Source organism: Larus michahellis, chromosome 2, assembly GCF_964199755.1.
Source record: "Larus michahellis chromosome 2, bLarMic1.1, whole genome shotgun sequence".
Classification (NCBI taxonomy): Eukaryota; Metazoa; Chordata; class Aves; order Charadriiformes; family Laridae; genus Larus; species Larus michahellis.
Genome location: NC_133897.1, coordinates 145,122,343 through 145,135,418, shown reverse-complemented (window position 1 = coordinate 145,135,418; position 13,076 = coordinate 145,122,343). Strand labels below are relative to the sequence as shown.

The 13,076-nt window shown below is 39.4% G+C and overlaps 1 protein-coding gene across 8 annotated transcripts in view; it reads right to left on the bottom strand.

Annotated features, from left to right (window-relative positions):
• MATN2 (matrilin 2) overlaps nucleotides 1-13,076 on the bottom strand; it is a 79,009-nt gene that overhangs the window by 33,303 nt on the left and 32,630 nt on the right. For all 8 annotated transcript variants that reach the window (XM_074577496.1, XM_074577500.1, XM_074577497.1 and 5 more), the window contains exons 5-6: nucleotides 11,577-11,699; nucleotides 4,726-4,848 (exon numbers count right to left, since the gene is read on the bottom strand). In XM_074577496.1, coding sequence (XP_074433597.1) covers nucleotides 4,726-4,848; nucleotides 11,577-11,699 — 246 coding nt within the window. The remainder of the gene's footprint in view (nucleotides 1-4,725; nucleotides 4,849-11,576; nucleotides 11,700-13,076) is intronic.

Here is a 13,076-nt window from a genome sequence, read left to right as displayed (position 1 = left end):
GGATGCCCAGGAGAGCTTGATGATTTTGAAAGAAAACTTGCTAAGAGCTCAGGAACAAATGATTCCATCATACTGGAAAATCTGCTTAGATGATCAAAGAGCTTTTCACTGAACTAAAACACAAAGAGGGAAAACAGTAGAGGGAGAAAGAAGGACCAAGAAAAAAAGCATTGCTTAGGTACTTTGGGACAAAAGCAAAGCCCAGCTGGATCTATGACTACTGAGGTACACTAGGGGTAATAAGAAGGGAGTCTACAAATATGCTGGTAGCAAAAAGAAAGTTACAGAAAACGTGGATCTGCTGGCTGGGGGAACAGTCTAGTAATGAACAACACAGAAAAAATAATGCTCTTTTTATTCTGGTTCTCACAGACAAAGTCTGCTCCCAGATTTCTATGGGTACTAGTACAGTTTGGGAAGGAGACAGGCTAGCAACACCAGTTAATGCCTCCTTAGAGAAACTGGATATACACAGATTCATGGGAAGGCTTTCAGCCTGCGGGTGCTGAAAGAGCTAGTCGATGTGATACCACTGCCTACCATGTATGAAAATTCACAGGGACCAAGAGATGTCCCTGATAACTGAAAAAGGCTAACATTACACTCATCTTTAAAAAAATGCAAGAAGAAAGACCAGGGGACTATAAACTAATCTGCATCATTTCAGTCCCAGGATCACAGGGCACATTCTCTCAGAATCAATTTCCAAATATATGAAGGACAAGAAGATTATCAGAAATAGTCAAGAAGGATTTACTAAGGGTAAACCATGCCTGACCAACACATTCACCTTCATAGAATCATAGAATCATAGAATCATAGAATCATAGGGTTCAATGATGAAACGACTGCATCTGTGGGCAAGAGAAGATCAGTGGATGTAATAACACCTCTTTACTAGTAAAGCTCTTAATGCTGTCTCCCACAGCATTCTCATTTGGAAGCTGAGGAAGTACAGCCTGGAAGAAAGAACTGTTAGGTGGCGTGAAAATTTGTCAGGCCACCAGCCTCAAAGGATAGTGATCAATGGCTTCCTTTCTGGCTGGTTGCTGATAATGATGGAGTACCACAGGGGACAGTACTGGGGGCCACATTGCTAAAGCATCTTCATCAGTGACATACATCTGATGTATGTCATACATACATCTGACATACAACTGAACATCAGTTCAGTCTAGAGAAGAGAAGGCTCCGGGGAGACTTATAGCGGCCTTCCAGTATCTGAAGGGGGTCTACAGGAAAGCTGGGGAGGGACTCTTTATCAGGGAGTGTAGCAACAGGACAAGGGGTAATGACTTCAAACTGGAAGAGGATAGATTTACCTTAAATATCAGGAAGAAATTTTTCACTATGAGGGCGGTGAGACACTGGAACAGGTTGCCTAGGGAAGCTGTGGATGCCCCATCCCTGCAGGTGTTCAATGCCAGGCTGGATGGTGCTTTGAGCAACCTGGTCTAGTGGGAGGTGTCCCTGCCCATGGCAGGGGGGTTGGAACTACATGATCTTTAAGGTCCCTTCCAACCTAAACCATTCTATGATTCTAAGATTCTGTGATGACACGAAGTGCACCCTTAGCAAATCTGCAGTGACAATGACTGAATTACAGACAATGACTGAAAGCAAGTAGCAGAACCTTGACAAACTTGACGACTGGACCGGAAGATGTCTTATGAAGTTCAGCAAGAATTGCAAAGTTCTGCACGAGGGTGGGAAACATCCCATAGTTTGTACAGACTGAGAAAGTGACCTGCTGTCAGGGAACAGCATGGGCAAGCTGCTCCTGCAGGGAAGGAGAGCCAGGTGCCAAGGGTGATAATAGAGCTGAGCAGGGTAGGGGCCTTGCCAGACAGGGACTACCCTGCAGTACCCAAGCAAGGTGAGCAGGGCAGGCCTGGAAATGGCAGCCAGGTTTAACCAGGAGTCCAGATCATCAGACAAGTAGATGCTGCTGCAGCAGGTCTGAGGTCAAGCCAGGAAGCCAGCATGCATGTCAGGATGAGGGCAGACAGGGTCTGACACAGGCCAATCGTTGCTGGGCAGGTCCACAGTGTCAGGACAAGGCCATAGTCAAGCTGGGAAGTCAGTCCGTAGGTCAGGGTCTGGATCAACAAGGACTATTGCCAGGCCCAGGTGGAGACTGGCACTTCTAGAGCATTCCTGGGGCACAGACTGAATGCTCCAGGCAGAGCTGAAATAAGGCACCTGGGCCATGGGCAGGGGTGAGAAGCCCCAGGGAGGCTGTCCAGAGCTGGTGAAGCCTCTTGGTGTCCTCGTGGCCCTGACACTGGATGAGTAGCAGCTGTGATGGATGGAAAGTCCCTTAGGGTTTACAGAGTGTGAGCTTTAATCTGAGCCAACAGTGTGCTCTCACTACAAATAAGCCAAACCTCATACTGGACTACACAGGTGAAGCACAGCAAGCAGAATTTACTATCCCCCACTACTCAGCACTGCTGAGGTTGCACTTGACATACTTTGTCCAGTTCTGGAACAATCTCTCCCCTTCTCCCCCCAGTTAAGGGGGATAAACCGAAGAGGGCTCAACAGAGACCGATGAAGACTGCGTCCACGTGACTTGTGCAGAGAGCTTGAGGGATCTGGCCTTATTTAGTTTGTTGAAGAGGAAGGTGTCCGTCTACTTGCAGCTTACAATTACTTCTTATAGGTCATTACAAAGGTGATTGAGCTAAACCCTTTTGATATATAACAAGGAACAATGGCCACCACCTGTTTGGGTGATTCAGGTTGGACATAAGGAAAATTTTTCTCTAGAGGGATAGTACAGCAGTGGAACAGGTAGTCCAGAGAGGCTGTGGACTCTCCATTGAAGCTTTCTGAGACTCAGCTAGACAAAACCATAAATGGACCCCATCCACAGCTTGTGGACATTCTACTTTGAAGGAGGCTACAGAAGACTTCCAGAGATCCTGTCCAACCAGCATTTGAAAGCTTTCGTGTTTCCAACATACAGACAGCAGCTCACGGTCAGACTGACAGTCTATGCAGCCCAATATGCTGTCTGAAGCAATAGATACCTAAGTCAGAGGATAGAGACAGGACAAGCCTGAAATACCACTTTCCCAGAACACACTCTCAGCTTCCATCATTCTGTGGATCATCAATTTAAACAGGTTAAAATGATTCATACAGTTGGATCGTAAGCTAAAAAACACTTAAGTCATATAAAATGTTTGTGCAGTTTTAGGGTGTTTGTTCAGTTCAAACTGAAAACCTTGCTTAAAATCCACATTCTTAAATTGAAGGAATTAACAAGAATTTTTGCTTGGGCAGTGGAAAGCACTTACACTATAGTAAGATTTCAAAAATATATGTATGTAGAAGTATATACAAAAGAATAAGATAATTTAGTCATCCCTCAGCTGATGGATGCTTGACAAATGGGTGAATTCATACAAGCTATAAGCAACGTGAACCAGTATGAACTGTACTCTGGCCCTTGGGGAGAAGGGAAATTAATCTACCCTGACTCTGGCCATCTTAAAATTAGGTGTCTAGTCTGGCAAGTCATCCAGGCTCCCTGCATAGTCAAGGAAAATACAGACACTTCCATAAATTTGTGTCAACGCTGTGAGTAATCACTGTCTAGAAGTATGTGTCTCTTTCCCTTGATCATAAGGTCAGATGTACAGCCTGGATTAGATGCTTTCTTTCTAAATGTTAAATTAAGTGAAATAGATACCAAACATAATACACAACACAGTCTATATGTTTTACATAGTCTGTCATCATAAAGACTGAAATGCCCTCAAGGCCAAAAAAAGCACAGAACTGCAGTACTATATTGATGCATTTTTGAGAAATAATGTTTGTAGACATTATTCAATAATACGGGGTAAATTCACCACTGGCATCAGCAGTTCCACTCACCTAAAACTAATGGAGTTTGTCTGCTTCCAGACACAATAGTAACGTTTCTTTACCAAGATACATATTTTTGAAGAAAGGTAACTAGGAATGTACATTAAGGTTTTCCTTTCACATTTCCCAAAAGTGAGTTATGACATTAAACACTGTGGAGGTTTTAGTTTGTTTTCCCAAGCAAGGGAAGCCCTGGCAAGAGTACTTTCTGGTCTGTCAGTTCCTCTCCACTTTATATGTGCTCCCAACTCTGGTAATTTATGAGCTTGTTAGCCCAGTAACAATCAAATTTGACAAACAATAAACAAGGAAAGCTATGAACTTATTATAACCTGGTGGAAACATGGAAGCTTCGTAGAAGATACTGATCTTTACAGAGCACACAGAATCAAAGAACTCACTATTGAAAAAAGTCCATAGGAAAATAGGCTGCAACATTTCTTCACTCTATTTTATTTTAGCTTGTCTTACAAGCTGATTATAAATTGTCTTGTACACTTGTTTGTTTACCTAGCTAGGGAGATGATACTCTAACTGAAAAATCTGGATAATCAAAGAGACTATGCAAGACAAAGCTTGCTTTTACTATTGAAAAAGGAGCCTGGTCTCATGTTAAGAGCTTCCCGTTCGTAGAAAGGACCCCTACCTCTACCTCCTCTCCCCAAAAACCAAACTGCGCCCCAAAAGAACTTTCATTGCTTTCATGAGCTTTGGCTTCGAGGGCAGTCCAACATTTTCTATACCTGATGCATTATTCAGTGTTCCCAGGACCAGTGGGAGTGTCACTGCTGAGAACTAGAAGACAGAAGTACAAACTGTTCATAATTAAACCTTACCACAACTTACTTCTGCAAGTTCTTTTGTCCGGATTTAATATGAACCCTGGGTGGCATCTACAGTAATAGGAGTCCTCAGTGTTAACACACTCATGTTGGCAACCTTGGTTATCCAAAGCACAGTAGTCTACAACTGAAAAAGACCAACATGTATACAATTAGAAAAACAAAATTAGAACTATTATGCATAGAGATTACAGCACTAGTTACAAACAGCAGCTATAAAAAAAGGAAAAGCTGACATAAGTTATGTCCTGAAGAGCCTTTCTGCAAAAAGTAGTGCACATTCAATACCAGTTGGTACACCAGATTTTATATGAGTCCCAGATCATTTCTCCTACCCTTTGAATGTTTAAATGCTCGGATAATCAGGAGCCTTCTCAACATGTTTTCTCGGATCTGGAAACCACGCCTCAGTCAGTAACTCTGTCCAGATGTTCACACTGTAGACCAGGGCATAGCAAAGTTTGTTTGATTTAGTTCTGTCTTCTGTCTATGCAGTCCCAGTCCTGGAATTGCTCTATTTTTCCTTAGTTCCCTCTCAGCTGTAGCCTGAGTATGTAGGAGACCCATGGCAGTAACTTCTACTGTCACAGTACATTCATTCCCTCTAACGTGCTCCGGATTCATCCTGTACAAAGCAGCTGCAGCTAAGAAGCCTAAGCGCTTCAGGCTGATACTCACCACTGATATTTTGCTTATATAATGCCTTTTGTATGAGAGAAATAAAACACCATAGCTAGTCCAGTCACTTATTTCATAAGTCCAGCCATCTATTACACAAACCCATATTTACAAGATTGATTGACAAAGGTAATAAGGTAATACTTTAGAGTTTATTCAGTCAAGCCCATTCAAAAGTGCTAAAGAAGTGAAATGATTTGTTTTTTTATTTCTTTGCAGGTTAAGATGTTTCTTCACAAAAAAAGTCTTAGAATAAATTAAAGATAAATCACAAAGCAGGTGCTCTGTCCCCAAAGAGTGGCCAGGCCCACATTAGGCAAGTTTAGCTGATTCTGTCTGAAGAAGACAGTAATGTGCTTTGCTTCACACAGACATTTAAGGAGACAGCTTCCCCTTTTTTGCCAAATAAGTAATTTTTTTATTACTTTATATTGCTGAGCCTCCCAAATTGCTTTAAGAGACAGTAAATCATTTTAATGAAATTGGTTCCTTCGATAGCCCTGCCTTTGCAAATCGTGTGTATACTCAGGTGTGCTAAGATATTTAGTCAAGGTTGTCTAGTCAGGAAAAAGAAGAATCCGTTCAGTTACTTTGAAAGAGCTTCTTTTAACCCTTCAGAATATTTGTGTCGAATCAAGTCAAATTAGACTACTTACTGGCTACTATGTGAGACCATGTTCCTGGCAAGCACCTTTCTGTTTCCAGACTGAATAGCTTTACATAAAAACGTATTTACTGAGTATTTATTTCAAGGATATAATGTGTCATACAATTAGTCAGCTTTCCTCTTAAATTAATTCTAACCACATGCATATTTTCAAGTGTTTCAAAAGACACATTAAGAAATAACTAGGCCAAAGAATATATATTTTTTTTCTATCTAGCATACCTGGGAAACAGCCCATACGGATTGCTCCATAAAGTCACCTCCTCCTCTGCCTTAACCTCTCCTTTAAACCCTAACAAAATGCATTTCTACCATAACACCTGCAACTGCCCAACTAATAATTATAAAGCTGAGAATAGAATAGAATAGAATAGAATAGAATAGAATAGAATAGAATAGAATAGAATAGAATAGAATAGAATAGAATAGAATAGGACTAGACTATTTCAGTTGGAAAGGACATACAATAGTCATCTAGTCCAACAGCTTTACCGCTTCAGGGCTGACCAAAAGTTAAAGCATGTTGTTAAGGGCATTGTCCAAATGCCTCTTAAACACTGACAGGCTTGGGGCATCGACTGCCTCTCAAGGAGGCCTGTTTCAGTGTTTGACCACCCTCTTGGTAAAGAAATGCTTCCTAATGTCCAGTCTAAACCTCCCCTGGTGCAGCTTTGAACCATTCCCATGCGTCCTGTCACTGGATCCCAGGGAGAAGAGATCAGCACCTCCCTCTCCACTTCCCCTCCTCAGGAAGCCGTAGAGAGCAATAACATCACCTTTCAGCCTCCTTTTCTCCAAACTAGACAAGCCCCAAGACCTTAGCTGCTCCTCACGGGACATTCCTTCCAGCCCTTTCACGAGCTTTGCTGTTTGAGAGACAACTGAATATGTCTCAGAATGCTTTATTACCAAAATCTGAGCAACTACGATCCTAAGCACTTTCAGATGACAATCTCTTGAGGGAGGAACTGTGCCTTCTTATGTCTATGCAGCTGCTAATGTACTGTGGACGGAAAGGAAAAAAACCCAACGAAATAACTAATTTTTCCACATTTGTTTTTTTCCATTTACAGTCATTCTGGAGACCTCTTACTCACAGAAGTAGGTCTGTTGGCCTGTAAGAATAATGAGCATATCAATTTAAATAATGCCTTTCCACTAACAGAGTTAAGAAGTGAGAACATTCACTTGACAGTTGCTTTTGGAGATAAGTATCATTGCCTTTTCCCAATAATTTTTGTATACAAATTGCCCTAATTCCAGGCAGGCTTAGTCTTGCAACTGGCACTAGTAATTGACCTACAAATTCGTATCACTTTTAGTATCATGTTTCATTTCTGTGGTACTTGCTTAGAAGGGAAACTTTTCAGCAATATTCCAGTCAGCAAGTAGGCAAGTTGTCCATGGAGTTAAATCTTCCTGAAAAAACTGAGAAAAATTATAAATCTATGTTTCTTATATTGAAGTACTGTAATCCTTTAGTTGGTATGCAGAAAATATATACAATTTGTAAAAGAGCAAAGCACAATAATATTTCTCTATTTTTTTTTTAAGTTTTATTATTTTCATATTTCTGTACCGAGTCACGAGATATAGACTGGAATGTGAAAAATTAGATATCTCACTGTTTTAAATGTTAGCCCATGCCTATGTCAATAAGAAACTTTTCTAAAGGATGAATTAATGACCTTTTTAGTGAGCAAGCAATTAATTCAGTTGTTATCTCCTGATGTTGGTTCCACCCTGTTTTTCTTGCCTGGAATTAGTTGGTTAAGTGATTAGAGCCATCTTTAATTCCAGTTACCAGTTCTGCACTCCAGGTGCTTACATTGCCTCTCTAAACTGTGGACACCATGGGTCATCTTTCTCTTGTATTGTTGTTTTACTCCTGTGATGTTTATATAGGTTTTTCAGGCTTAGGAGAACAAAGGAAGTTCAGGAGAAGGGTAGAAGAAAAGGGTAGGAAGAAAAGGTGACAGAATAAGTAAAGGCATAAGGAGGATGAAAAAGAACATGGGGAAAGAGCAGAGAAGACTTATGGAAGACTCATAAGAACCTAGAAAGCAGCCAAAAAATGTAGCGGTGCCAGGATGCAAAGAGGTGCCAGCAGCCAAACCACTGCCAGGAGAAGAGGTCCCAAGCCCAACAGCTGCAGCAATACAGAGACAGTGTAGCTCCAGAGCCAGGAAAGAGAGGACAGCACGTCCAGCAACACCAAGAAAGTGGAGAGACTGAATGTCCAGCAGCGTGATGGAGAAAGAATGACTCATTATCACTAAACTTTAACTGATGGCGTATTTTTTTTTCATGTGAAAGGAGGGCAGTTAACATAGAAAGCTGTTTAAAAAGGCAAAGTGATAGTGTTCTGCCAGCCATACTAATCACTGAGCAGTTTCAAATACTGTTTAGTCTACAAATTTGTTCATAAACTGTGTGTTGCAAACACTCAGAGAGGTTAGCCATTCAGTGGTCACTTTTAATGGATACATTGTGAGCTGCTGGTTGTGAGATTTTATTTAATTATTACCATTCAAGTAACTCGCTGACACATGTGTCAACGAAGCAATTATTATTGCCTTTGATCCTTAACCAGAGAAATTAGTGCATCAGAAAAGAGGAAGAAAACTTAATAAAACAGCCTGTGAAATGAGTTTTCTGCACTTTCTCATTTACTTTTGCTGGAGTTAAAATTTTAGAAGTCTTCGATATCTTAGAGAGAAACCTTCGGCTCTTTGAGAGAACCACAATGTGTATGTCCTACTGAAATTCTCTCTTCGTTCTCTGGATGAAGAGAAGAGAGTAACCTTAATGAAGTCACTGCTTTTTGTGAAATTGTAATTGTGCTTAGTGGTCTCTGGTATCCTGCTCATTTGATAATAAATAATTCACAGAAAAGAATGGTTAACTAACTTAAGAGTAATGAAAACTAAGTTATCACTACTGATTCAGTACTATACATAGTCTCCTTTAAAAGATTTTCCATCAAGGATAATTATCCATTGGTAATCACATCCCAGAAGCTGTACATTCTTGGTAGTAGCATACTCCTCAAAAATCTCAAATTGTTCAAATATAAAAAGGCAAATTCTGGAGACTGGCAGTTAATAGGATTTGCAGACAAATTATTAACAAAACCACAAATTACCCAGACAATCTTTTCCTGTTCGGGAAATGTGGAGAGGCTATGTTCTGCATGGGTAAAACATAATTAATAAACATTGAACTATTCATGTGCATCAGTAAGAAATTAAAAAGTTAAATGGTCAAATAACGCAAAAGAAAACTGAAAAATAGAAGTTCCAATAATGTGCTTTAAAACCGTAATTGATACTGCTAATTCCTGCAGTGGTATGAATAGCATGAGTTCATGCTTTTTTGCTAAACTAGGAAATCAAGAGGAGAGGAAAGACAGCTATAAAATGCAAGATATCATAACGAGCCCATGCATGAACTGTATTTTGAAAATAATTGAGACTATGAAAGCTTCAAATGTCATCAATAGAGCTTATTAATAGGCCTGTGTCTCTCCATGCCAAACAGGGTCAGTGAGGAGGTAGAAGAAAAATGTTAAATATGTACCATGCCTCCAAATAGCACTCTTCAGACTTTGCAGAGAAATTATTAACAGGCATAAAACTAGTGCCACTGAGAAATTTAATAAATGGCATAGAAATATTTTGAAGCTTTTAATAAGAAAAATAGACTTTGTATTTATTATAGAGGCTAATATTATGTTTGACATACAAAGAATTTCACCAAAATTTATTTTTATCCCTATGATGCGATGGTAGCTACCTTCCTGGTAAGAGTATCTTGTGCTGTAAAGGACCCTTCAACTAATACAGAGAAAATAGTAACAACAGCTGATGATACTAAGCATGAATATTTTGCATTAGAATATATGGTAGGAAAGAACTGGGGATGAAAGAACGTATCAACATGAGTAATGGATTTTCTGTCTCAGGATATACTCAAATCAATAGCAGAGAAATATACGCTTTATCCTAACATAGGTAAAGGTCATGACGATTAGCTAAGGTTATTGGATGAACTTCTGTGGAGTGTTAGATGTTGAAACTTGGGCCAGAACACACAGGCCTTCTTGCCTAAATAGCCATGATTAGCTGCGTTTTCAAAACAAGTCAACTTCAGAAAGCAGGTTCTTAAAATCATAGAATCATAGAATGTGTTGGGTTGGAAGGGACCTTTAAAGGTCATCTAGTCCAACCCCCCTGCAGTAAGCAGGGACGAAAATGGTATATTAGCTGCCAATTTATGCTGAGGATAAATTACGTGGAGAAATTTGAATGCTCCTACAAGTAAGGGAAACATTTCTGAAGAGTAAGTACAGAGTAAGTGTTCTTCAAAACTGCACGTTGTCCTAGATCTAAAAGACCTCCAAACCTCATTTGTGAGTCCCATGTGAAACTACATGCAGAAAGTTCAGTTCCATAAACTGTCATCTATTTTGCATCTCAAAATAGGATTATCCTGCAAGGTAATAGCTCCGTGAAGGTAATAAGAGACAGATTATATTATGTTAGAGTTGTTTAAGATGGCAAGAAAGAGTAAGCTGTTGGACAAAAGCATTGTGGCAGCCTGTGGCAGATTTGGGGCCAAAGATTCACTTCCATGGGATTTCAGCATGTGTTTGAAATTAAGCATGCATTTAAGTGCATGCCTGAAGAGAATACCTAACAAATAAGGCAATTTTTTTTTCAAGGACTCATTAGGGGTTTTTTGTGGTGGATACCCGAAGACAGTATTTTCCCAAAATACAGCACAGGATGAAAAGTTTACGAGAAGGCTAATAGGCTACTGAAAAAGATTATCCTAAAAGTATTTACTGTGTATAAATGGGGAAGAACAGTCAGATACTTATATGGTAATAGAGAGGGAAGGATGTTTTGTGTTAAAAAATTATTATACTGTATTTCCACACTCACTCTTTTGAGTTGCAATTCTTAGAGCTGATGTTTGCTTCTTTACTGCCCATAGCGAAAATAAAAGGCACACAGTGGATGGGTTCTTAAGGAGGGCTAAACTTTCCTTAAAGTCATCTTCCCAAAAGGAATTTGAAATCTCCCCCAGCATGACCAGAAAACCAAGTGAGAAATGGCAAAAAATTGTCCACTTTCAAGTTTTCCATGTATAAATTCTGTCTGAAGAGGAGCTACCGAGTTTGTCTGGCTTTGTTTGCTTTTTAATGGCCACATATATCATGCCTGTACCGTGCTGGCCACTTAGTGGATCCAGAATAAAACATCTGGTGTGTTGTTTCAAAACAGCAATGTTACTTTCTGTGTGAAATTAGTCAGAACAATTTTCCCAAGTCACCATTATCAGTAAAGGCCTACAAACATGCCAATATGTATTCTTCCTTATCTGCTGCTCATATAGAAGAAGAGAACTTCCCATCCTTGTCTATGGCTAAACTGGATATTAATTCACATTAAATTTCCCTTTGGTTCTGTCAAGAGATAAATGCAAATTGCTAAACTCATACTCACCAACACAATTCTTTCCATTTGCATCGAGCTCATACCCTTCATAACACTGACAGACGTAAGACCCAGGTGTGTTCACACAAATCTGCTCACAGGCGTGTTTCTCCACAGCGCAAAGGTCCTGAGCTACAAAACATAATTGCATGAATATGAAATCCTTGGACCTTCTATAATGCATGGGTACACTACAGATCAAAAATAAATTTCAGGAAGTAATGAACAGCTCTTTAGAGCTGTTTTGTGCCTTCTTTTTTTTTTTTGCATAACGCTCCCAGATAAATGATGATGAGGTTGGAAAGGGGAAGAAAAGGAAAACAACACCAGAAGACTTGGGGGCATTTCATTTCTGAGGTTTTTTTCAGTTTTGTGCAAAATACCATAGCAAGTTACCCCTCCCCAGCAAAAGATCTCATTAGAAAAATTACTATGACAAATTATGTCAGTTCAGCACGTGGCCCGATGAAGCACAATGGACTTTCCTTTCAATAGACTAAGGCTTTCTGAGAACCCCAGATTTCCCCAGTGAAATCTCTGGAAAGCAGAGTACTTTGCATTGCTCAGGATCAGGCCCAAAGACTGCTCAACACATAATGATTGTTTACAGTTATAAAAAAAGCTTTTGGGTCATGTTTGAGGAAACTAGCCAAGCAAATACGAATTTTCTTTTATAGCTGTCTGCTTCATATCAAGTGGCATGATGAACAGTATAAACAGTCGTTTAACTCTCTTATTCCAGTATAAACACCCACAAATAGATAATTTTCCAGCTTGTTTCAGCTACATTTCCTCTTTTGTACTACTTTGTGTATTAATGTAAGATTTGAACATCTCTAGAGAAGAATGGAAGAGATTAAGTTAAACAAACAAATGCAGTGTAATGAGTAAAGAATAGCCATTATCTGACACAAGCACCCTTCTCTAGAAAAGTTAGACCAGAGTACGTGAAAGGAGCATCCTTTGTATGGATGCAAAACCATCTTAATAAAATAAATGTAAGAATATTTCAAATTAAATACAAGAACTTCTTTTCCCCTAGTTTTGTTCTGGAAGTTAGACAAGTTGCTTTTTCTTTTTTTCCACATAGAAAGCAACAAATCACAAGTATGGCAGATTTTCTTCCTTCAATGCAAGGAAATACTTTTTTTAGAAATAATGTTATAATGAAATGTATCAAGGAACAAAACTATCTTCTATTCAAAAGAAAAATGCACCCTTTTCCAGCCTAAAGCAAAGTTGTCAATTCGCTGCTGATTGAAGCCATTTGGTTAAGGGCTTTTAAGAACTGAATACTGATAAGATGTATTCTTATAACATAAAAAAAGGGGAACAGAAGACTGAAAAAAGGGTATAACTTTAGGTACAGAAGAATGAAAAGAAAGTATAACTTACGGTACATACCAGTCATTTTTTTTGCAGTGTTTAATTTAGAAAGTGTTAAAATATGTATGTAAGGAATTTGTTGATGAGCTGACAAATATGTACAAACCTTGGATAAATACATCT